The 25958-nt window shown below is 42.4% G+C and overlaps 3 protein-coding genes across 4 annotated transcripts in view; 1 reads left to right on the top strand and 2 right to left on the bottom strand.

Moving 5' to 3' along the window:
* LOC143329654 (leucine-rich repeat-containing protein 49-like) overlaps positions 1-5287 on the bottom strand; it is a 30754-nt gene extending 25467 nt beyond the window's left edge. The window contains exons 1-7 of one of the 2 annotated variants that reach the window (XM_076745694.1): positions 5049-5287; positions 4769-4834; positions 4321-4390; positions 3914-4153; positions 3676-3778; positions 2974-3177; positions 2030-2096 (exon numbers count right to left, since the gene is read on the bottom strand). In XM_076745694.1, the coding sequence (XP_076601809.1) occupies positions 2030-2096; positions 2974-3177; positions 3676-3778; positions 3914-4153; positions 4321-4390; positions 4769-4834; positions 5049-5108 (810 nt within the window). In that variant the 5' untranslated portion in view covers positions 5109-5287. The remainder of the gene's footprint in view (positions 1-2029; positions 2097-2973; positions 3178-3675; positions 3779-3913; positions 4154-4320; positions 4391-4768; positions 4835-5048) is intronic. The other variant, XM_076745772.1, reaches the window with a different exon arrangement.
* A 2774-nt stretch (positions 5288-8061) lies between these two features.
* larp6a (La ribonucleoprotein 6, translational regulator a) lies at positions 8062-17922 on the top strand. The gene is made up of 3 exons (XM_076745574.1): positions 8062-12372; positions 14158-14356; positions 15191-17922. The coding sequence occupies exons 1-3, from the start codon at positions 11600-11602 to the stop codon at positions 16283-16285; spliced, it is 2067 nt and encodes a 688-aa protein (XP_076601689.1). The 5' UTR covers positions 8062-11599; the 3' UTR covers positions 16286-17922.
* A 2593-nt stretch (positions 17923-20515) lies between these two features.
* tm2d3 (TM2 domain containing 3) lies at positions 20516-25915 on the bottom strand. The gene is made up of 6 exons (XM_076745445.1): positions 25758-25915; positions 25127-25228; positions 23162-23322; positions 22714-22888; positions 22021-22096; positions 20516-21885 (listed from the first exon to the last, which is right to left on the bottom strand). Exons 1-6 carry the CDS (start codon positions 25861-25863, stop codon positions 21720-21722), a joined length of 786 nt encoding a protein of 261 aa, XP_076601560.1. The 5' UTR covers positions 25864-25915; the 3' UTR covers positions 20516-21719.
* Positions 25916-25958: the final 43 nt, after the last annotated feature.

The following is a 25958-nucleotide window of genomic DNA, read 5'->3' as shown; positions in this document are numbered from 1 at the left end:
CCATTAATGACAGCAAAGCCTAGTGCATTCATGTGAGGAGTCACTGTTCCAGCTTCAGCCTAACCCAGAGTATTATGCTTATCACACATGACAGATTTAGTCAAACTTAATCAAAATCATCATCTTGATTTGTAGGAGGGCTATTATTTCTATCATGGACATGAGCTTAACCAACCTCTCTGACTGTGATACTTTTTCTTTGTTTTACACACCCTGCAGGGCATTCTCCACTGTCTTCTGAGAGAATTCAAGTCAAATTGCTCGAGTGGAAAACATCACCGCCTAACTAAAGATTGGTTATCCAACCATGTCAGGTCACATTGTAACCCCACATTTGGTCACTGAGACCAAATGTGGGCTGGATGCACACTCCCAAAGAGAATATCTTTTCAATAGTTGCAGCTAACTGGAAATGAAACAACATCCTGTTGCAGAAATATGTGGGTAAAAAGATCGGTTTGGAATGATGTGTGCCTCCCTGCTTAGAGGATGGGAGGAAGAAAGGATGACAGCGATGTAGTGCTTGTGGTTAAAGCATGCACACACAAGGAAATAGGAACACAAACTGGTGTCCTATTGCCAAGAGTGACTAAACAATAACAATGACTTCAACATTATTTTAATCCAATAATTCCCTTGCTGTCTTCACTCACTTCATCATCTTGCATTGTCACTGTGCAGCAATCCATATTATATTTGGGTGGTCAGGTCTCTGGTGAGTTTGGAAAACACTGAGTAAAGGCAACTGCACGGTAATTTCAGAGCACAAAACAGGGGGTTTTGAAGTGAGTGAGTGAAAAGCAACCTGCCCTGGTCAGAATAATAGATTTATCATCTGCTCCTCAACAGGAGCCTGCCAACAAAAGGCTACTTCTGAATATAATGTGCTCTGATTATCAACAAGGACAGCACAAAAGATTCTATTTATTCATTCAATCTAAAGTCACTGACCATTCAATAGTCACATTATTAGAATAGTTAAATCACCTGTACAGACACACAACACGTGGACAGAGCCTGAGGCAACAAGGTATCCTCTGTCAGGAAAATAACATAACTCTGTAGCAGTCATTGAATAGTAATTGGGACGCCTGCTCATGCATAAAGCAGCCAACATCAGAGAGGGAGGGAGTCTTACCAGAGCTCTGGAGTAGCTCTCAGAGGAGGGGCGTAGGCGGCAAGCTGGCAAAACACTAATTTTACCAAGGGAAGCCTTTCTATTCTATCTTCCCTTTCCAGGACTTGTTAAATCCTCATCTGACATTAGTTGAGTTCTAAGGCTTTTAAGATCAGTGAGCCACGCTGTATTGTGGAGGCTGAACAAACAGTCCCCCATAATAGATTTAGGCTCAAATTAATTGAAGAGAAGCATAATCTGCTACAACTCATAACCATTTCCAACGCTGCAATATACAAAACAGTTGCGCCTGTTGAATAAATTATGCTGGGGTCACTGAGGAAATGGACGTGGGAGTAGACCCTTGACAAGCGCTTGTGGGTTCTGATGGTTTTCACTCCTTTGTTCTCTTATAGTGCTGGGAACTAAAACAAATGCTGTTCAGTCCCTAAAAACTGAGGCGGATAAAAGATCAGATCAGATTTCTGAATTAATTAAGTTGTTTACAGTATCAAACAGAAAGAATGCTAGCCATGGCCTAGTTCTCCCTAATATTGTTTAAGGCACTCAAGCTACAAAATAGTGGCGCAGTATTTAAAAGATGTTGGACAATAACAAGTGGAACATTTGGCTATGATGTCCAGGCTGAATAGACATTACTTTATAGGCCAGTGGACTAAGACGAGGGGTTTTGAACAAGCATGAGGATATAAATTTTCATGCCTGGCCTCCCGCTGTCATGTCTGTTTGACTCTAGCTTTTACAGAGCTGCATCTCACACAGCAAACCACAAGTTAGCCACAGTGTGGAGGAGGTGGAAAACTTCAACCAACTTCCAGTTTCAGTATCAGCAACTGAATGAACTAAACACTGCACACGTTTGCAGGAAGGAGGATAATTAAGGAACAGTACCTGATTGTCATGCAAATCCAGGACATTTAGTTTGGACAGGCTGTCCAGGCAGCATATCTTGTGGATTCTGAGAGGTATCGAGAACATGAGACACAAAAGGTACATGAAAGACAATTTGTCACAGTCTATGTCAACAATTAATACATTTAGCCCATTCTTAAATGTACCAGGTGAAGCCAACTGTAAGTGTTCAGGAAAATCAAAGGAAAATGGAAAAGAGTGCGTGTGTGTTCAGGACTGTCTATGTGGCTTTACATACAAAACATTGTATTTTATTATTCATATCTTCCATGTGCAATTCAAATACTGCAATATTATTTTTACACTCTTCTTGTGTATAGTGTACATATATATAGTCGCTTTTTTATTTTATATCCCTGTTATTGTCTATTTGTTCTTATTCCACGTCACCTTTTTATGCTTGTAATTATTGAGCTTTAAGATCCCCACATGGACCCAGACGTTGGTCTTAAAAGACAAATGTCATGTGTTACAGAAAGTGAAACAAATGTATGTCAGAGTTTGTCTGTGAGGTCTTGATGTTGTTCATAGTAATTTGTGACTTGAATCTTCCTCCTGTTGACCTTTTGAAACCAAAATGACTAATACCAAAATGAATGTTTTTTTAAATTAAACTGGGCACCTGCTGGAAAATATTCATCTCAGAATCTTACCATGTAGAAGCAGCTCATACATAAAACGCTACAAGCAAACAGCAGGATGTCTTGAACAACCTACGAGCAATACTACATCAGGATGTAGCTGTACCTTGTAAATCTGATGACATGCTTTGTTTCACATTAAACCAGAGATCTCCGAATGTTATATTAAAGAATAATATCCCATCTAATGTTAACAAACTTTTGTGGTACCACCACAAACGTTGCCTGTACAATCTTTGTAACAGGCAACTATTTCTTGTGAATCCACTGATGACAACCAACCTGTTCTTCCCCAGCATCAGGATCCTGAGAGAGCTTAGAGTCTCAATGCCTGTCATTTCAGAGATATGGTTGTCATATAAGTTCAGGAAAACAAGCTGCTGCAGATGTGAAAGATGCTGGATCGTTGTGATTAGATTGTGCTGGAGGTTGAGGAGCTGTAGTCCATCCACGATGCCCAGCTGGGGGCATTCCTCCAGACAGCGCCTGGAAAATTTAATTCAGCACAATTTAGGCTTTATATAGATGCCTACAGGTCAGCGCTTGATTTTCATCACACAACACTGTTTTCACCCTCAAGCCATGTTGTCCAGAGATGCAAATGACTGATTTAGCACTTTGCTATAAATATTGATTGACTTATTCCTGCTCTGTCACCACTGAAGAAGTTGTAAGCAAACACTTTGGAGACAGGTTGTGGGTATTTTAAGTGACTTTGCTGCTCCCTGGTGGCAATCTGAAGCACCTCCTATTTCAGGCAAAGTCTTATGTCTGCTGCAGATGCAGTGACAGCCAGAGTGAGTTTAGAAAACCAACAAAACTTAATGTTCATAGGGATGACACAAGAATATGAAAGACACTGCAAATAACGATAAACAGAACTGCCCGGACACATGACATGTCAATCATATGTCCAGTTTACAGATTTTATCTCCACAGTTAAAATTCTAATCAGTTAGAAAATCAAAGAGAGACCAGAGGTACCTGTCCAAGTCAATGCGTTGAAAACTGGATACAAAGCTGTCACAAGGCAATCGTGTGAAGGGAAACCCAGAGACTGTGTTGTACTTATATCCTCCAGAACAAGCTGAAATCGACGTTACACACAGTTCAAAATCCAGAATATATCATAGTTCATTTCAAATACTGCAAACCTACAAATCTGAGATAAAACCAGTTTCCCAACTGTATAATATTTGCCATGTGGTCTTGTCATATTTACCTGCTGGCTTGGGGAGGTTTAAGGCATTGCGGTGGTGAGAGGTCCCTACACTGTGGGTTCGTCTCTTTGATTTGTTTCTAGCTTCTTGTGCAGGATGTGAAACTGCTTCCAAACCACTCTGAGCACCACCCGCTAGTGGTACTAGATTATGTGCAGAAGGATGCGTAGAGTCACTGGCAAATGATGGCACCGGAGGTGTGTGGACAAGTCCTCTCTGGCTGCATCCATGCAACCTGTTTTCTTTAGAGGGCATGGTGTCGTGAAACAAAGAGTGCATGCAGTGACACAAACAGATTATCTGCATGCCTCCTGAATCCACAATACAATGCTCAACCACACCAAAAGCTCCTGGGCTACTGGTGGATGGGTGAGTGAGTGCGTGACTGAGTGGAAAGGGTCAAGCTTACCTGAGTTAGGATGAATGTTTGTTTTGGCAGTATTCATGCATGTTTCTTTTACAAGATCTTGAGAGTCAGTCTGTGAAGTGGTAAATATTATAAATTGTGAAGCAATGGAAAATCCAGGCAATTAACCAGAAAAAATCATGTGCCAAAAAGTGATCATCTGCCAAAAACTGATTCTATCACCCTGTTTCTACGTCTGCAGCTGCTCTTATCTGGATCACAGTCCCAGCGTATAAATATGAATAATAGCAAAGGTATGTCTTTTATATGTGATCTCAGTTATACTTAGAACTCTATACTCTTTCACCTGCATTATTTTACCTGCTAGATTGTAACCAATCCAATGATTTTTACCAGTTTAAATATCTTTAAAATAGACTGCCCTCCGTTTTTGGTGTATGATGACTTTTTGGACAACTTATCTCTCAGTGTTTTTTCAGTCGTGACTTACCATCCTCTGGGCTCCCTCCAGTGCTAGTGATTTGACTGTTGTAAGGTGCAACTTGCAACTGTTGACCTACAAAAACATTTTACAAACAGATCAACTGTGCAGCATTCAACAAGAGGCAGACCCCGTATCGTTGTTCAAACATGAATTGTAGGCTGCTAACTTCAACCAACGACACCTGATCATTTCCCCTGCTGGGCCTGAGGCTTAAACCTCCAATAGTTAGCCTGTATAGCATTATACTGTGAAGCAGTGGTAAAAGTCTGTTAAAAGTGGTATTTACCATGGGGGTGAGAAACACCCATCTGTCCATGACACTGGCGTCGTGTTTGTGAGATCGCATCGTTCTGCTCTCCGTGTTAACGTTGGCTGAAGTTGAAACGTTGAACGTTGAAAGAAAGCTCGATTAAAAACGTCATGAATATCTAAAAGATATACGCGAACTCGTTTACTACAGTAAACTGTTTCAAAACACGACATTCATCTTCACTTCAGCTACAAACTTCCTTGGAGACAAGCACTGTTGCCATGGCAATGACGGCGTTGCTTGGTTACATTCACTTCCCGTGTCACATAAAAGCTGTCCGTAGGGAAACATCTCCTAATTTCTTTCGCTAAAGTTGGGTTTAATTTGATTTGCAGTTTAGTTAATTATCACTTGTTACCTAATATTGCGACTTTGCCTCATAGAGGCGGCTTGTGTCATAGTCTACATTTAGAGAATCGTATCATTTTAGTTTATACTGTGTTTACATCATGCATGTTCCGAATAAATTTGTCATAAATTCCAGAAAGTATGACACGTCAATGGCGACAGGAAGTCTGCTGTTTGGACTGTACTTGACAGCGTACATAGATAATATATGGAGAGCAGAGAGAAATTGGGTCAGTAGGGGCCAACAGTTAAACAAGTGAGGGGTATCAGCCAATCGTACATGCCCTCCAGAATACACCTACAGCAGAGCAAAGGCAGCAGAAAAACAAATGGTCTGACCAACACAGTTGCTTAAGTAAACACAAGCAGCCTCTGCTGTGGTCGGTCACATAGACCTTTGAGAGAGATAGTCAACTCTATTGATCCCAAATTGAGAAATACTTGTGTTACAGCACATGTACATTAACAGAAAAATAAACACAACAAAGAGTAAAATAGATTAAAATAGCTCAATACAGACTATAAAAAAACTTAAGTAAGTACTTAAATAAGATATATCTAGAGGTTATCTGTAGAATACAAAATATACAGAATATAGTAGAATGCACTGTAGTCCAAGTGAACGTTTGTGCCAATTTGAAGAAATTACCTGAAGGTTTACCTGAGATATCATGTTCAACAGAATAGGACGGACGGATGTGCGGACAACATAACATAAAGATGTTGGTGTTTTATGCAACCATTCAGTCAAACATTATCGTCAGGAAGTCCTCATCCTGGTCAAATCAATACAGAAAAGACAAAATATCTTAATGTAAAAAGGCCACTATGACTCACTAGTTGGACTGGGGTTCAAGCTGTTCAACAGTACTGCAGCCTGTTTCTAGAGATGCAAATTAGTATTGCATTCTGCCCCATCATAATTCTAAACATAATTAAAACCAAACACAACAAACAAGTAATTCCTTGCACCTGTGAACGTTTCATTTTGACTTGTTCTTCGCTCCAATTTTGTACTCCAGATAAAATTGATGTACTGAGGTAAGAGATTGCCATGATAATGACCACACGAGCACCAAAAACACACTTCCCTCAAAATAAACATTTTGTCATTACAGGAAAGGCACAGACACGAGAAATAGCACTAATGATGACTCTGGTCCAGAAAGCCATGGCAGTGAGTCACTTGCATTTCTCGGATATCTTTAAATTATTTTATGCTGATTCATCCCTGCCATTAGCCTGCTGTTCATTGCATCTTAAAATCTAGCCTGGCTGAGCATCTCACATATTTGACTTCAGGTTAATCCAAACATATCCTTTATAGATGTTAGATTTCAGACCAACACTTTTGAGAATAAGCTTAGAGGTACACTACAGTTTGTGCATTATTGTAAATTGCTCACTCCATGTATGTGTATTGAATTAAATATGTAACACTATTAAAAAATAGATCTCTCTATGGCCCCACAGGTTAATATAGGTTTTGTTGCTGTAAACTAAAACTTGTGAATTCCTTGTCATGTCATGAATGAATAACATTTTGGACACTGTTTTTTGGTGCGCTTTATTTGCTGTACTCAAAATATAAACCTGGTGGCTACCAATTTAATCTCACTCAGTAGCACCACAGAACACCAAATGTGATAAAATAGACTGTGTGGTAATGTTCAGCCTTTTTACTCTGGCAGTAATAAGCGGTTGCTCAAAGAACCAGTCCAGATTCATCAAAGGGGCATCCCACACACTGCCTGTCACAATCTATTCATGAAGTGCAGGCTGACACATACTATGGGAGGCAATCATTTGTATGACAGGCCATGTTGGAGAAGTACAATGTAAATTCCAGTAGTGTATAGATAGATCTACATATGTTGCAAAGCTGAGTACAAAGATCTGTTAGACATGATTCCCAGAAGACACACAGACAAAGAGCCAATAAAATGTGTTATTCCTGTATTCGTCACCCTTTATCTGTCTCCTATATATATATGCTTTCCTTTGTCAATGGTGTGTACTTCTTCATTATTTTATCTTAGTTATGTCACCACCCGCTGCTATTAGAAAGACCCTTTAACCCTTCAAGTTTGCTACTCAACCAAGATCTAAGTGAGACATTTAGCACATTACAAGATGCACTGTGGTATCAAGGATCCTTCAGGAGGGAAAATGACATCTATGTAATTTTTCCTTCTAATTGGACACGGGGACTCCAGAACGCTGTCCACACACTGAGTTTGATATACAGCACAACAAAAATGATATATACTGTCAGTTGCGATAAAAACATAGACATTGGCTTTTTTTGTGACATCATAAGAAATCCAAAAATAAACATGGTGTAACTGCACCAGCAGTGCTGATTTGTTGGCGGCAGCACAGCGTGACTCCCGCCTTGACTGACAGCCGCCATGTAGATGTAGAAACAGGGCTATCATTTGTAAACATTTCCTCAAGTAAAAAAAAACATTACAGTAGTAGATCTGCTGCTTTCTACCATCTGGCAGCGATTGTGTGTATGTATGTGTGAGAGGGTGTGCTCTCTGGTTTTTCCTGTCAGTCAGTCCATCTTTCAAGCATTTTTATTTCTGTTTATCCAGAGGAGCTGAAAAGACTTACACTGTTCAGCCAGAAGGAAAAATGGATTGCTTTACTGTCCTGGGTTCATGATTTCAGCCTTCAGTTCATGATTTATGCAACCGCCTGTGTTTAAGAGTGACTCTAACTAGAAGAGACCAGGTTGGTTGTAACACTGGGGTAAGTGTACATTCACTACATACACACAGGAAGAAAAGCAGGTTCATGTAATAGTGTTATTGTAGAGCTCACATGGTCCACACTAACCCCTCTCCATTTGTTTTATAACCCAATCGATGTCAAAAGGGATGTGTGATAAGAAAAATCAAGAGATTTTATATTATATTTAATTTTGATTCATTTAATGCAAGATCTGTCTTTAGCTGAAACTGATTACATCTGTGCTCCTGACAGATTTGCATGCCTAAACAGCATTCCATTTGCTGGAGCAGCTGCAGGAGATGGGGGTTGCAAACACTTTCCTGCGGGGTTACAACCATCCCCTATTTTTTGCTGTAGCCTATTCCTCAAACATGGAAGACAGAAAGTGACAGGAAGGGGAAAACAGATTGGTTGCCAAGTCTCCTTCCATCTGCCATGACACATTGCACCAATAATACCAGGCTTTGTGAAGACAAAGAGAGGAGGACTCCTGTGAGTAAAAAAAAAAAAAAGCAACCATTGTTTCAGTCACTTAAAGTATTCAAAAAATCTTAAAATAGATTCACACTGTGGGCCTCACGTCAGCAAATTCCCAATGTTAACTACTGTACCTACTGTTTACAACAACAATAACTGCAGCTATGCAAGTGGCATGGCTGGTTTTCACAATGGAACTCAGCAGTATTAGATATTCAGAATCACTGCCTCAAAGGGAAATGGGTGTGCTGTACATCCAGAAGGCTTCATTCAGAATGAGTGATGGTGGGTGGGTCCCTGGCATTTCAACCTCTGCTATAATGGAGATGTGACATAATTACTGATGTCACATCAACCTAGTTCTTTTTGTTGTGAGAACAAGGCTAAGAGTCTGCAGCTATGCTGACTTCTCTGTGAGGCTGCACTTTGGCACAGCAATGCTTGGAGCTAAATACTAACATTGGCCTGCTAACATGCTCATAATGAGAAAGCCGGCATAATGTTTACAATGTTCACTGTCATAGTTTAGCATGTTAGCATGCTTACGTTTACTAATTAGCACAAAACAGAAAGTAGGTGACAGCTGAGGCTGATGGGAATGTCATTAATGTTGTCTGTATTTGGTCCTGAACCAAATTAAACAACTTTAAAAACCAAATTTCATGGCAAACCATCCAATAGTTATTGAGAAATTTTACTACAAATCACACGTCAATGTAAATTCATATAGTTTAACACTAAGCACACTATGTGAGCTAATGTCTGAAGTTATGTGAAGATTATCAGACTTCCAGGTCATCTAAGAGGCGTCAATTCTACTTGTGTCACTATGATCACATGACAGTCATCACAGTCTCATGAATCAGAGTAGATTTGTATAAACCAATGTTTCAGTGGGATTTAAGTGTCCACATGTGCAGCTGAAGCCCTACTGTTGCCTTAAGAGGCAAAAATTCCTGAAAAGCATATAGGAGACATGAGAAAGGGAAAAAAAAGAAAAGGAAAAATCCTCTGAAGAATAATCTATACAGGAGAGATCCTGAGATTGGTGACAGCAGGAGCCAGAGGTGGGAAAATTGTAATTATGAGAAATGAACAAGCTGTTTGTTATGGTGCGAATTAGAAAAAAAATGTCCAGAGAGGGATTTTAGAATGGCACTGTAAAAGATCACATTCACTCAGTTTCCATTCATACATCTATATAAATGTGACTAATTCCCTGTAATATATCCTGTCTTCATGAAGGTCGTCTTATTTAATTTTTGTCAAGAATGTGTCAGAGAGGGGTTGCTCATTTTTGCTGGCTGTTTGCAGTGCTGTTGAATTATATTGTATAATACTGAAAGGAGCCTCTATTTTTGTTCACCCCTGGCAACAAATACATAAGGGTGGACTAATATTCACATCATTCAATCCCATTTGTGGATTTCTTCGTGCACACTGTGAACACATGGTTGAAAGAGAGCTGTATGTACATATGTATGTCAAACCATGTCTGAAAAGAGGAAGTGCCACGACAACACTAACAGTTGCCTACAGTGCCATCCTAACTTCACTTCCTGGACAGTTTGTGTCACAGTTTCACAACGATTTGAATCTTAATACCACTGACTCAGGAACAAGGCGTGAAACAGGCTTAATTGCACTGCAAACTGTTGAAATGACCCTGTTGGCAGACTCTTTCTCTTGATAAGAAACTAAATGCCTCAGATTATTTGCTGCCAATCTCTTCCTCTCCTCCCTCTTTCTCTCACTCATTGTCTCTCTCTCCCCTCATGTTGCATTGTACTCAAACCGGAGCACTGTATGGCATGTGGTGCAGAGAATGAGTCAGACTGCCCACCAGCTGTGAGCGTGGCTTGCCAGTGGGCTGGAGTAAAGATATTTCATGCAGGGCAGGCAACAGCCAGCAACATTGGTGTGGGTGATTTACAGGACTATTAGGACGGAAGCCAACAACAAGCTACGAAAATGGATTTGAGGTGCAGCCTACAGCAAAATACTGAGAAGACTGCAGTAACACTGCTCTCAGCTGAACACCTACATGTGCTCCTGTGCTACAAATCAACATCAATGAAACAGGCGATTCTAGAAATGCACGCCTGCGTTACGAGGGGCCAGCGGATCCCTCAGACAATAAATAAATAAATAAATATCCTAGTTTACTTTCACTTTTATTTTAATGAGGTTTCGCTGATCTCAGACCAGGGGCAGGGTCGCAGCCACTGCTGAAGACACTGAGCTCATGTCCTCATTGTTTCTGGGAAGTTTGAGACTTGTACTGACTTCAGGGTGAGTTTACATATTACAGTTACACACAAATTACACTATTTTTTTACTGCATGGTTTTGATATCTTGTGGAGTAAATGTCCTTACATTTTTTTCAATAAAAACGTAGAGAAAATGTGGTGGTGTGGAGAGGCCATTCAAACAGCATGTAGACCAGCATGTAGAGAGATGAGTTTGACTGAAAACATGATACAACAATTTTAAATAACTTTACTGGCTTGCTGTCAGTGTGGTTGGGGGAGGAGGGACTGGTTGAATATAGACTCGTGACCTCAGCATTTTTAAATCCTAGCTGCAGTTCTAAACCACTTCACCAAATAAATCTCCTTGAATGAGCATTGGTCTGGCTACATTTTAATATGTCGCACAGCCAGGCGAGTTTTGATATCACACTAATGGTTTGCAATCTCTGATTTGACTTCCATGAATATCTATTAATCTATGTGTTTCCTTCAGGCACATGCACCACCTGCCCCATGCGTGCCACCAGCCACTGAAAGCATATTATCCAATTAGCGGCGGTGGAGAAGGGGTCGTCCTTGGCACGGCAGATTTCCAATTAGCGAGGAACACGTGAATTTGCTCTCCTACTTAGAGCCATGTAAACGGGACATTCGTGACTTCACATTAAAATACAAGTTACTCTGTGTAGGGGAAAAAAAGAAGGAAAAGCATGCACGCTTTAGTGAATGCCTTCATGCGCTGCTTCTCTTTCCTCTTGCCTCCCTCTTGGCTTTGTGTCAGCTCTTGCTTGTGGGTTGGGAGTGAGTGCGAGGAGACGCTGCCGCGGCCCAATCCCAGAGCTCGTTTCAAAAGCAGAAAGCCTCTTACATATGAGGAAGTAGCAGCAGTAGCAGCAGCAGCAGTAGAAGCCCAAGGAGGCTCCAGCCCGTTGGTCTTACCAGGTCCAGGCTGCGTCTCGCCGGCTGCTACAAGCCCCGCTGCTCATCAGGGCCCTTCGTCGGGTCGGATCTGGATCGGGGGTCTCTGGCGAGCCGTGGAGCGCGTCTTCGGAGCCCCCTTGGTCCTTCTCCGCCATCACTGGTGCCCGAAAAAACGTCGAGCAGCTTTACGCACCCCGTATCCTGTCCGTGCCTTCGAGTCGAGTAAGATTAAAAGCTTTCAGGGAGGCGCTGCTGCTGCTGCTCCGACCGAGGGAGGGAAAGCAGCGGGTGGAAGCACCTTGAGTTATTCGAGGAACATGAGTGGGTCCGCGGGGATCCCCGATCCGAACCCAGCGGAGTGCGCCTCAGATGCGTCAGCGGCGCAGGGCATCGATGAGGTAATCACCGTGGATCAGCACACGCATGAGATGGGCACGGTGACGATAACTGTGGCCATTCAGGCGGCGGAGGACGAGGAACCCGAAGAAGTGTCATCCAATAATATTGACTTCCTCGGAGGCAGCTGTAGTGAGGACGAAATTGGAAGACATGACAAATCAAGGTTTGTCTCGTTGACTACTTCGTTAACTGTCTTACTAGCCGGTAATGCATCACAATGTTTGTAAAGAAGGTTTGTAAACTATAAATATGTCAGTTATAGTGTCCTTTGGGCAACAAACTGTTTTCCTGCCCTGTCAGACTTTATACATTTGTCACGTGTGTTTTGCTCGGTAAATGTGAGGAAAGTGTAGCATGATAGACAGACTGGGCTCAGCAGGTTGGAGGGTGAATGAAACCTTTCCCTCTTGCCGTCAAGGTTATTGGAGCCCTGCTCGTCTATTTCATAGCCTCCTGAATTGGCCCGTGACTCCAGCTGGTGACCTGCCTGCACATGAGCAGCGTGGGGACTGCTGGATTATTCTGTTTCACTGAAAGAATGCCAGTTTAGTAGAAAGATACTGTAGCCCGCAAATAGAGCAGCAATCCCGCCAGGTGTATCACAGTGACGACAAAAGGCCCTAAACGACATCACAAAGTGCGAGGAGGACAATGCATGCTCACAACTGGGAGTGTGAAGTCCTCAGAGACACACTTGAGGTGTATTATTATCTCCTGGGTGGGATGGCGGGGAAGTGTTTAACCACCTGTAGGCTGCATCAGTGCTGAAGGCCTATACCCAGACACCTGAGAGAGAAAGGATGGCACCTTCACTTTAATCTAATTCCCCTGCGTCATGGCCTGCTATTTTTATCTCCTGGCCTATAAGTTCCCTGCTCACAGCGCGCTCAGAGTGAGTCAGTGACCGAAAGGCCAAAGGGGAAATAAATCGTTCCAGTTTGTTTGTAGATCACACCTTAATATCTCTCTGGCATAAAGAGCGTCAGTAACACCTGTGCAGGCCAGTGCGTTGTAGCACGTTGTTCACACAGGATGTATTTTAAGATCACTACACGTCTGATAGGCAGCTGGTGGAGAAATGTGCAGATTGTCAGCTGCCTGCACAGCAGGCTGTTTCTCCTTGTATTCATGCAGGAGTCCTTCAGAGACTTGCAGACTCGCCTCGAAAGTGAACTTCATCGCAGCCTGTTTTTAAAAGAATGTTCCAGTTGCTCGAACATCTCTGCTTTGTCACGTATTTAAACTCTCTCTCTCGTACGTGCTGACAGTGGCAGCATTCTCTTCCAAAGGCTCAGCTCGTGGTCGTCTTTATCTGAAGTCCGGGGGAAGCAGTGGGCTCGTGCCAGCTGTGCGGTCAGCCGGCTGGAAAGCTGTTGACTGAGGGTGTGCGAGGGAGGGGAGGAGGCTGGAGGAGGTGATGAGTCATCCACAAAATTTCATTCAGACCCTCACACAAATCTGCAAGACTACCTGACTGCGCTGCTCCACAGCTTCAGCCAGGTGTCTGACTGACATCAAATGACATCAAATTGTGAATAAAAGCCCCAGCTATGCAGCGTTGGTACCAGTTTTCGTAAACTGTGTGAAGTTGACTTGGTGAGCCACCATATTCTGTGTGGGAGGGAGAGCCTGTGACTCTGTGCCCTTCAGATGGAGATGTCTTGGCAGTTTCAGGATTGGTGGGACACTGGTGTCGAGGTCTGGCACTGAGGCGTGGTGACTATGGCTGGAGACACAGCTTGTCAAATGCTGCAATTGCAGATGGGAATGGCAGGATGATGATGTATTCCTGCCAACAGCTTGTAAGCCTCTGGCTTATTGTATTAATGAAAGTGAAATGTGTAACAGTTGTAATCTTGGCAGTTTAGGATGTGAAACACTCAGTTGCCTCAGTGACGTACTGGAGAAGAGTCTCTGCTGACCATGATGTGTGTCTTCTCACACGCAGCGGTGCCGGTACCAGTGGAGGGGAGTTGGAGGAGGAGAGCTGGCAGCCCCCGGATCCAGAGCTCATCCAGAAGCTGGTCGCTCAGATCGAGTACTACCTGTCCGATGAGAACCTGGAGCACGATGCCTTCCTGCTCAAACATGTCCGACGCAACAAACTGGGGTTTGTCAGTGTCAAGTTGCTCACTTCATTCAAAAAGGTAACCACTGCTGCGAAGCACTTGCATATAGTGGAAACACGATAGGAAATTGGAATTCCCTGGTGTAGTTGGAGAAATAGTCTACTGATGGCTTTTAATGTTATGTACTGACATTCCTGAGCTGACAGTAAATGGGATATAATATATAGCCACAATCTAAATACATGATACTTAAACACTAACCACAATATACAAATGAAATGAAAGTAAGGCTGAGGAAAAATCAGTTTTAAAATGGGAACATGCATAAAGCTCCAATACATTTAAAATTTCCAATGACGCTGAGAAATTGAAGATTGAGTAACAATGACGGCTGTTTTCTAATGCCGGCATGACTAGCCGTTGGTGATAAAATGATATTCTCACTGATTCACAACAGCTGCTGCTACTTTAGGCTCATGCATGCAGATTTGGTCTTTTAATCTGTTTATGCCACAAGTAAACTGAGTCACCATGCACACGCTCACTATTAATATAAACAAGCATTCAAATATGAGCTCGATAACACTGAGGTGAAGCATTTGAAGTGTGAGCAAATAATCCAGGGATAGATTGAGTAATGCAGTAAAACCAGGATGTTTGGGTGTGCTGGCTCAGTTATGATGTCATCAGTACAGGAAGTGTGACTGAAAGGAAGGCCGTGCACATTACTGATTGATCCTGCTGATGGACTTATTGAGTTATTGTTCAGCCAATTTTTTTCTTAACTGAAGCCTCATTACTCACTAAGACAGGCTGCTGGAGGGATCCAATTTGTGACCTAAGGGTTATGAGATGGCCCTCTTTAATCACTTAACATCTCGCCCATGTAACACAAGCTTTGTCTCTTTGCAGGTGAAACACTTGACTCGTGACTGGAGAACAACTGCTTATGCTCTGAGACACTCAATGATACTTGAGCTGAACGATGAGGGGCGTAAGGTGCGACGTAAGTCTGCGGTGCCGGTCTTTGCCAGCGAGTCCTTGCCTAGCCGCATGCTGCTGTTAAGTGATTTGCAGAGGTGGCCAGAGCTGGCTGCTCTCACTAAGGATAATGGCAGTGAGGGAGGAGCCAATCAGCAGGAGCAGCTGATGAAGCTGTTGCTGAAAGCGTTCGGAACCTACGGCGCCATCGCATCTGTCAGAGTCCTGAAGCCCGGGAAGGACTTGCCGGCTGACCTGAAGAGGCTGAGTGGCCGCTACAGTCAGCTAGGCAATGAGGAATGTGCCATTGTGGAGTTCGAGGAGGTGGAGGCTGCTGTTAAAGCAAATGAAGCTGTGGGGTGTGAGGATGGAGGGGCCAGTTCGCTGGGATTGAAAGTAGTCCTGATTGGCACCAAGCCACCCAAGAAGAAGGTACCCAAAGAACGGCCGCGTGAAGAGGGAGGGATGCGCAAAAGTCGCTCGCTCAACAGCAGAGTACGCGAGCTTCAGTACCACGGGGAGGACTCGGCCTGCAGCTCCTCTGACACAGAGAGCAACCCCACGTCCCCGCGGTTGGCCAGAAAGTCCCAGTCCTGCAATAAGCTCAGCCCCACCACTGCAGGCATCAGCTTCCAGAACAATCACCTGAGTCCTGGTATGTCCCCGCGTAACAGTCCCTGGTCGAGCCCCCGTGCCAGTCCCTGCTCTCAGCGCAAATCTCCTCATGCCCACAAGTCTCCCTTAGCCAGCGAGGGCAGGCTGAGCCCTGAGCCTGGGCGCCGCTGGGCAGACTACTCCTCAGACAGTAGCCTCACCCCTTCAGGGAGCCCATGGGTTCAGCGGCGCAAGCAGGTGGCGTCTCAGGAGAGCAGTCCGGTCGGCAGCCCGATGCTGGGTAGAAAGATCCAGAACGCAGACGGCCTGCCGCCAGGCGTCATGAGGCTGCCGCGGGGCCCAGACGGAACCCGGGGCTTTCACTGTGTCACTGTTGGTGAGAGGGGAAAGACTGCTGCCACTCAGACTTGATATGTGGAGCATCCTTATGCATTCCTTATCCCCCAGAGATGAAAATGCCAGATTGGAAATTTGAGCTGTTCTTGGCCATGTCGCTCAGCCCCCAACCCACATTTGAGACTGTGTAGATATATTTTTGTTGAGTGCATCAGGTTTCAGTCTTTGTTATATTTTTATACGATGTTTTGAGTTACCATGGTAAAATTAGTGATTTACTGATGGAAATTTGAGTGAATGTAAATTGATATTGCTTTGAAATGGACCATGTCACCTCCATTGCTGTCGAAACTTCTACATGGGGCGGGTTGGAGAGGGAATTCCACTTTTTTTCTTTTTTTTAATTGAAAAGTGTCCTCTGTCTTGTGTGTAAAAGCTCACAACATTGTCTGTGGATGGTGTATAAATGTTTAAGTGGCATAGGCACATGGACTTGATAGAGATATCACCATATGCCTTTTCTGTATTCGTCTACCATGAGTTCCATTTTTACATGCTATTCAAACTGAGGCCATAATCGCTCCACTGCCATAAAGGTTAGACAGTTCAAGCTGGACATGACATTTTTTTTTAGTTTTTATTTCGCCTTTTTTATTTTCACTATGCTTTGGCACTTAGTTGGGAGGGGTCTCTTCTAGCCCTGTAAATGTTTAATTTGTTCAGCAGGTAGCTGCTTAATTTATTTTTTAGCCTTAGTTTTATTTTTTTCTTGGCATATCTGTTTTCCATGAGTCTAAGCTCACAGTGAGGTTTGAGGGATCAGGTCAGGCAGAATAAATGCTCTTCCATCTGAGCTGGGGTATTTGTACAGTGCGATTCCTATTGTACAAATAAATCACTACAATTGCAATTGGCCGGACTTTGTTTTGTTTTGTGACACATTTTGAGGCGGTCAGGATGGTCTGAAACAGCCATGATCCAATCTTATTTTTTATCTCAATATGTAAGCAAGATTAAAGTGAGATATTGTTGCTGTGCCAAGACTGTAGAAGCTTTTCAGACTTGGAAAGCAGAATTGGCACGGGGGGGTGTTTTTGAAATGGGCTGCACAGATGGGAGGATAAGAGAGTTGACGGATTATATCAACCCTCCACGAGGAACATAACATTGGCTAAATGGTGAAGCAGACCAGTTGCACATTTAATTTATTCAAATTTCCTGTATCTTGCGCAAGTCCAAGAAATTGGTATTTGCTACTCTTTGACTCTCATGTTTTAGTTTTGCAGTGTTGAATGTCAAGGTTACAGGACAGTCATCAGTGTCAAAATGTCTACAAATGATCCAGACTGAATTCATATATATAATACGCAACCTAACTGATTGTATAAGTATTCACCTCCTGCAGTCAATATGTAGCAGAGGCCCCTTTTTGACAGCACTTACAGCTTTGAGGCTATGTGCATAGCTCCGTGTCAGGTTCGCACATCTGCACATCCCAATCATCCATTGTCCCAGCTCTGTCAAGTTGTATGGTGGACTGCAAGTGAAGAGCAATTTTCAAGTGTCACCACAGATTGTTGATTGGACTGAGGTTTGGGCTCTGAATTGGACAGCATTGTTGTTCTGAATACAGCACATTCCTGTCGAGCTCTGGCTTTGTTTGGGGTGGTTGTCTTGCTGGAAAATAAAATGTTTCCTTCAGTTCTCTCGCAGATGCAGATTTTCCTCTGATTTGTCTTACATCACACAAAGGGTTAAGTATGTATGATGGACAAAAAGCTCAGTTTTTGGAAACCATCTTTCTTTCTTTCTTTCTTTCTTTCTTTCTTTCTTTCTTTCAAAGTCTCTGCCATGCCTTCTGGCAAACACTGGTCCAGATGTGAGCCAGTTGTAGCACTTCCACAGCCATGCAACCCTGTTCCCCCTCAGTATCCATAGACCTCCTGGTGGCTGCTCAATAAAGACATTTATTTTTATTTATTTAATTACACACAGGTGATCACCATTCAACTAATTATGAGTCTTTAAAAACATTATTGGCTGCACTAGTGCTGATTTTGTCATAGCAAAGGGTGTAAACTCTTATATAATGCATCCTTTCATGTTAGTGCTTAATATAGATCACATCGCAGAGCTTTGTTTTGAGTTTGTCATGAAATGATCCTCTCTGCTGATTATTGTCAAGAAAATTAATTTCTCCATTGTGGTTCAACGCTGTGTTACAAAACAAAAAGGTCTAAGGGTGGTGCCTACTTTTTCTGGGCCTTGTAATTGCTGTCATGTCCTCAGGTTGCTTCAAATGCTCCTTAGGAACCGTCCAAGTGCGAGAGAGGAGCACACAGCTGGATGCTTCTGGAGTGGTTAGACTTTTGAATTCATGTGGTTACAGCATTGTGTTTATCCACTTCTTGTTGTTTGATATGTTATATCCAGTAGGAGTGAGCACAATGGGAGGACAAATCTGTCATCACCACTGGATACAGAGGGTCAGAACCGATGCTCCAAAATTCAGAGCTGCGATGGGACTAAGAGGGATTGCATAAGAGAGGGATGAATAAACTTTTGTTCTCCTCTTTACATGATTAGCAATTCAAAAGAAGGAAGTCGTGATACTGTCTGTGTTTGACAGACAGTATGTTGGCTAAACTCTCAATGACTGCTCATTTTAACACTCTGAGTAGTGACTTTTTGGAATAAGTACCAGAAAATTGAACTATTATTCGCCTAAGATAAAGTTCCATATAATTACCATTAAGGATGGTTTCATCTCACAGCAAATGGGAATATCATAAAGAGAGATAATTGCAAAACCAAATCCCACTTTGGCCATTATTTATAATTGGGCAGTAGGCATTGATGTATGAATAAAAAGTTATTTGGTGCTGTAATTTAGCTATTTGCTCTGGGCTTGATTTTTCTCCAGCATAATGAGTGGTGATCAGATTACATGTTACAGAGTAGAACCTTCCAGCTTTGTGTTTGAGCTTAGTACTCTAAAGCTTTGTGTTACACTGAAGTATTCTACCATCATTACATTGTTGATCATAGTTTAAAATGCATGTACCATAGAAAATGTACTCAGATTTGCATGTGTATATAAAGACGCATGTACAAACATATCCATTCAGTATGCTTGAAATATTAAGCCCATTGAGAGGTAATAGAAGGTGGCATTGCTAGTAAATCTGCCAACACATAATCACATGGTATGATTCAGACAAACTGAGGTTATGTAGGGGCAGCCAGTTGCAACAATCATAGGGAGTCTCTGGTGGATGCAGGGTTACGAAGCCTTTCCTCAATATTCAAATTACAGGTCTCTGAAAGGTGAAAAAAAAACCCACGTCATCTTGCAGAATATAGTAGGTGAGCATTTCAAGTCTCCTCAACTCACAGTGTGTGACAAACACTTGCATCAGTCTGTGGGAGGGAGCTGGAGGGCCTGTGAGTGGGTGGCGTCAAATTTGAGGAACTAGAATTAGGGTGGAGTAAATTTACTAAAGTCTCAGGAAAGCAGCCAATTGGAAAGGATGACACAAAAAACAAGAACATACTAGAGAGGAAATGATTTTTTTTCCCCGTGACCCCCTCCTCTCATATTATATAACAGGGATACTGCAATATCTTCATGAATTGTTGAATTATGTAGTACTGTGAACCTTCAACTAATTTACTGAATTAACCATTTAACTGTTACTCTCTGTCAACTGTGTTTGGTGCCTTGCTCAAAAGCCTTTTAACACTGCTAGTTTAAGAAGGGTGTGTTCCTCAGCCTCAAGGTCCTGACCCCCTTCTTCTGTCACACACCTGTGGGTAACACAGGCTTCTGGCACAGACATGAGAATGGCCTCAGCTAATAATAGATCTCTGAATTCCTATCAGAGGCTGCAGAGAAGAGGGCCTGAGCGCGTGGCCCTGTGAAACAGACCACCTGTCCCACAGGTGTCTGCTCTCAAGTTCCCCCTATTGAGGTGATACTGACCTCTGACCTCTTTTTAGGTACTGACAGAGCTTCAGAAAGAAAGGCCGCATTAGTCATTTAATTTGCGCTCTTCTGAATTTTAGTGTTGAAATATCTTAAGTTTCAGTATGTGGTTTCTCAACATAGAAACAGTAGTTATAATTGTGTTTAGTCTGTTTAAATGATGGTGGTTCAGCCTTTGTCACTCCTTCAAACTCCACTGGTCTTATTGCATAACCTGACCAAACTGCAGAGCGGCCCCATGAAACGCCACCATCAGCCAAGGAGATGACGAAAACATTCAGCTGCTGAACGCTGCTAGTACTGCCATAATTACATAAACACATATTTCGCAATTTTATTTACATAACATAAAAAATGTCATTTACAGTGTTCAAACAGATTAAAATGACCCCACACTGAAAACAGAAATCATATTTACACAAAGTGAGAGATTAGCCCATTTGTGTCACAGTCTCAAGCAAATATCTTACAGTGTTAGTACATGGAGGTTTGAGTTTTTACAATGTGGAGACTGATGATGAGTTTAGGGAAGAATATCGGTTGAATGTACAGGATATCTCCAATATCTCCAACACAGGAAACCACAGATAACTGCAGTTTGCTAGCGCAACACATCAGAAGTGTTGCAATGTTTATCATGTACAAGCATACACTGTTAAGAGATTATCTGTGCATATCCCAAAACTCTGACTACATGTAGCAGTAAGTGATGACAGCATAGAGACAGTTCTTGCCTGTGCACTTCTTTCTACTTCTCTACCTAATCCGGCTGCTGTTTGAACATGAAGCAGCTCTTATGTGTCTGTTTATAAAACATATGAACCTTGCCAGTGAACTTTCATTTTCCAACATTTGAGCTTTTGAAAAGCCTTGCTACCTCTTATGAAGCCCTCAAGGCAACGCTCTTACAGTTGTGGGCTGCACTGCTGATTCAATGCAGGGAAAGAAAATAAAGTAAAAACCGTTGGATTCATCCAGACAAACACTTGAATTATTCCCTTCTGCAGAATCATGCTTACTTTAAGGACAAAAATGTTACCTCCAAGCTGGTCTATGGTGTCTGCTGTCACCATGGTTACCATTTGACCCCCATTGACACATTTACCTTGCAGCAAGGGAGGAGCAACACACTCCTCCAAGGTGACAGGATGTCTGTGAAAGCAACGCTCCACAGGAAACCAAACCTATCTATATATCAGCATGACAGAGCCTAACCACTGAGTCAAACCAACCGGACAGACATAATTACTGGCTCTTCATCCCCCTGCACAGTTCAATCTCAAGAGGAGACGGACGCAGAATGATTGGGATTGATCTGATGGTTGTGTGGGTCGAGTCATCATTGGTGTAATGTGGAAAACACTTCCTGCCTGTTAGCAGATGGGATGAGGACGTGTTGCACAGCGAGCTGGAGCAGGCAAACGTGCTAAGAACACAGCATCTCAGATCTTCAATCTTTGAGAGTGAAGCAGTGTGAAGCGGAAGAGGGCACAAACCATCAAGCCGTGTCTCCAGAGTTTTGCTTCAGATGTAGAGTGAACCGTCAGCAGGTCCCACATAACCAACCCCTATCAGAAGAACATCTATCAAAGTCCAAATGCCCAGGCCTCCGAAGCTGAACAGTTTGCCCAGACCCTCTCTCCACTGGCCCAGATAAAACCGATCTGCCCCAAAACCACCGAGCGTAATGCTGCAGAAAGACATGAGAGAAAACACAGATGAAACACAAACCAGAGATGCTGCTGCAGCATACATCCTCGCTAAAACACGATTCTTATAGATTGTTTCCAGCACCTAAGCCGGTCAGAACTCGTGGCAGGTTTACCTCAGTGCTAATGCTGTTGACCATTTGTATCCACCGGTCCAGTTACAAAACAAACGCTTCTGAAAACGTCTTTTACCTACAGAAGAAACGGACATTCAGTGCACAGATGGTGGTCGACATGTTCAAAACATTTCCCAAACATAGGAACAAACTAAAATCACAAAATAACACAAGTAGAAAATATTTTACTGTATTATTATACCATTGTTTTGTGTTCTTCTTTGGGTTGTGTAACAACGTACCTGATGAGATCAAGGACTACAACACATAAGTACTCCAACATAAGACTTTTCCTAAATGCTGCTAACGAAAAATGTCCTTTTAAGACTATTCACTACGCTGCTGAGAGCATCTTCTATCAAAACATAATCTTCACAGAGTCCTGCCTTTTTTCTCTGAATGGACACCACGATGTCTGGGATGCCGACTGCCAAATCGACAGTTACAAGGTTGAATGTGATCTGCCTGATTTACATCTGGTAGACCTTAAAGAATGTAATTAGCAAACCTGCAGGACAGAAAGCTAATAGTTCTCCAAGTTCTGCAGGCAAGGACTGAAAACCACATGGCGATAATTACTTGACAGCATTACTTGATACGCACAACTTTAACGTTTAACCTTTAAGTGATTAAACAACTATATATGTGTTCAAATACGTATCACAGAACCTCTGCTTTGAGCCTTTATCATACCTAAACAATGCACATGGTCTAACACGTCACAGATAGCAGTGTAGCGCTTGCGTGGACAAGACACTGTCATGCAGTTGGTAGAGTTTGAGCAGCGGTACTGGGACGGGTCGAGCTGCCAGCAGAACTGACAGGCGATGGAGAGAGAAAAGTTGGTTTGCTGCTGTCCTGACTCCCCCTGCAAACACAAAAGAACACCAGGTTAAAGCACCACAGCAGATGCCTGAAATCTATAATTATATCACCACACAGAACTATTTGTACTGGGAGCTATTATCGAGAAACTTTGAGATGACTTCCAGTTTCTGCAGGCACAACATGACTTTATGTGTCATGTCTCATTTCCCCTTTTAACAATGAGCTAAGCAAGCTACAAACATCTGCGCAGAAAGCTTCCACCTTTACCTTTATGCAGCATTATATATGCATCACAATATGAACTACTACTCACTATGCAGTGAACTCCTTTTTTGGGTTTACAAGTGAAGGAAGCTGGTTTCCTGTAGGTGCAGTTGTGTTGGTAATTGCACTGAATGCAATCAGCTGGCAGGCGATTACACAAACCCCCACTGGGACACTTGGAAGTATAGCTCTCTTCATCTGCAGGAGACGCTGCAAAACAGCAAACAGAAAGTTACAGTTCTTCCATTTCAAGCTAAAATAATCAACATGATGTAACAAAGATTTGGTACAAATTAATCTTATGACTTTATGTCTGGGACCATTTATGAGTGTGGCAATGGGCTTGGGACCATACCCTTTGCTAAATTGTGAAAATAAGGCTGTGGGAGGTAAATGCCCTGATTGTTTCATTAAGGCTGCCTGTGGGCCAGCAATACAACATTGATGTTGCTCCGCTGAATTAGCTCCGTCATTAACTCTTTAAATCCTTGACAACAGTACTGTCTTTGATATAATACAGGGTATGAAAGAAACTTCAGTTTTAACTGGAAGATTTCTAATATAATAATACTAATCAACATAATTTCTCTCATAAAACTTTACAGAAGTTTTAATGTTATCTTTCCAACCGTGAACAATGTGCCATTATCAATAATGACACAGGGCTCTGTTCTCAGCCCACTAAACAACGTACTACAATCATGTCTTAGAGCAGGTTTTCAGATGTATGCAGATGTCATATGTGTATCTGACTGAGCTACTCTTAGTTTCTACACAGCTGTCATATCATTTATAGTCCATAGCAGCGTGGTATGAAAACTGATGTCTTACACTCAACTCAACATTAAGAAAACTGTGTCAGTGTGCTTCTTTCAAGGCTTGTTCCTCAGTAGAAGCTGATGAGTTAAATGTGTTAACTGTAAATGAAATGTGTTGAACAGGTTTCAGAGGTAAAATATCTCATCTTTATATTAGATTCCCACCTACAATTTGAGAAGCATATTAAAATGGTCAGAGTTGCAAAAGCATACTTGCATACATTTACACTTATTATAGACTGCTTACCATTTCATGCTGCTGATAGTTTCATGCACTCTGATCTTTTCACACTGAAATTATGATGTAACCTTTGGGTCACAAGCAGCATCTACAACAGTGAAGGCTCTTATAATGATGCATGAAAATCAGCAATTAAATTTTTTGGACGGGAAGCCGATAAAATCACATCATTGCCATGTTCCAAAGAAATGAAATATGTTAAGTTTTGAACATTTCATTACATTTGCTCATTCTAAACTCATGTAGAAGTAAATAATGAGGCTCCTCAGGTGCTTATTGACCTTGTGGCTCCACTCAGAGTTTTGGACTCAGTAACATGTGAGGCACCCAGCGGGAACTGTATGGTGTCCTTATGTAAATCTTCGTTTGGGGGATCCACATGCAGAATTCCTCACCTGCAGAGCTCAAACTGGATCCTGACTGGGATCATTTTAAACTCAAACTGAAACAGTTTTTGAAGAGGGCTCAGTCTTATAGTCACAAATGATCAGATGCTTCATGGTTTATTGTGCTTTATTGTACTACAGTTTGTTTTTTGTATTGTTCTGTCTGTACTGTTTCCTGCGTATTTGTTGTCAAGTTTTTTGTATTTTACAGGCCCATCTAGGGCCGGGCATTGCAAATCAGCTTAGGTAATAAATGCTGTGGTATGTGGCACTGGGTCATGCTACATACCTGGCCCTATACACAGGAACATTAAACTAACAAATAAATAAATCCCTTTCTATACTGTAGGCCACCCCTCCTGCAGGAAAATGCTGATCATTATGAGTATGTTTCTATGATTTCATGATGAAATCTGTGTGTCAAGAAGTTATTTAACTGAGACTTGGATTATCTATTACTCTCAGTAATGCTGTATTTCTTTGTAATTATATGCTACCAAAACAATCTGAGAGTGGATCACAGGTTACCTTTCGTGTTATCAAAACTGATTATTGACTGGTTTGTTCACCTGAGGCTGCAGCAGGGACCACTGGGCTGGTGATGACAGGTCCATGCTGAGCATCTCTGGTGTAGGGAGGCTCCTGGCCAACGTGGGGGGAGCTCAGGTACCCTGACAGGCAGAGAGACAATAAAGATACATCACTCATCTGCTACGATCATGGATTTAAAATCCACTCAATGCATTTATGTTAATTATGGAAATAATGTTATGTAATGGCCACCACATTCGCGTGTTGCGAGACAGACAGGCAAACATGTAAATATAATATAGAAGGCCAGAAAATGTGTTAGTAATTCAAATAACAGGACTTTACTTTAATAAATGATCTAAACTAGCTACTTCACCGAGACGCTAACTAGCTCACGCTAAAGACTCTTCCTGCAAATCAGCAGGGACGTTTATGTAAGTGTTAGCTCTCACAAGTTGTGAATTACAAACAAGGTACAGAACTGTCTGTTGAGTTAAAACACGGTTCAATCACCGCTATTCACTGATTTCATTGCTAACTTGCTAGCTTGCTAGCTAATCAGCTAATGCAATGTAGGAGGAAGCTAACGTTAGCAGGATGACAACTGGTAAACTCGCCTTATACGTGAGCCAAGCTGGCGTAAATCTGTAACCGACCCCATAAACATACCGTTAACACACTGTAACACCAGGTCCATAAACAAAACCATGACAATTCCGTAGGTTTTGAAGCACCGTCCTCGGTCCGGTCTCCATTTCTGACAGCTAGTGGCCATTGTTGCTGCAGAGCTAACTGGAGCTGCATTCAGGTCTGTAAGAAAAAGCGTTGTCAGCAAAGCTCTGCTAGTCTGGGGCAGGGGAGGCTCGCGAG

The sequence above is a fragment of the Chaetodon auriga genome, chromosome 1 (assembly GCF_051107435.1).
Source record: "Chaetodon auriga isolate fChaAug3 chromosome 1, fChaAug3.hap1, whole genome shotgun sequence".
Lineage (NCBI taxonomy): Eukaryota > Metazoa > Chordata > Actinopteri > Chaetodontiformes > Chaetodontidae > Chaetodon > Chaetodon auriga.
This window is presented reverse-complemented; position numbering and strand designations above follow the sequence as displayed.

Bases quoted from the DNA above. Each gene is read 5' to 3' on its own strand.
- tm2d3 (XM_076745445.1), bottom strand. From the start codon at position 25,863: ATGGCCACTAGCTGTCAGAAATGGAGACCGGACCGAGGACGGTGCTTC. The intron at 25,229-25,757 runs GTATGTTTATGG...TCTGCCTGTCAG, and splicing joins GGTGTTACAGTGTGTTAACG to GGTACCTGAGCTCCCCCCAC. The intron at 22,097-22,713 runs GTATGATAAAGG...TTTCTTCTGTAG, and splicing joins AGACCATGTGCATTGTTTAG to GTAAAAGACGTTTTCAGAAG.
- larp6a (XM_076745574.1), top strand. From the start codon at position 11,600: ATGCACGCTTTAGTGAATGCCTTCATGCGCTGCTTCTCTTTCCTCTTG. The intron at 12,373-14,157 runs GTTTGTCTCGTT...TCTCACACGCAG, and splicing joins GGAAGACATGACAAATCAAG to CGGTGCCGGTACCAGTGGAG. The intron at 14,357-15,190 runs GTAACCACTGCT...GTCTCTTTGCAG, and splicing joins TGCTCACTTCATTCAAAAAG to GTGAAACACTTGACTCGTGA.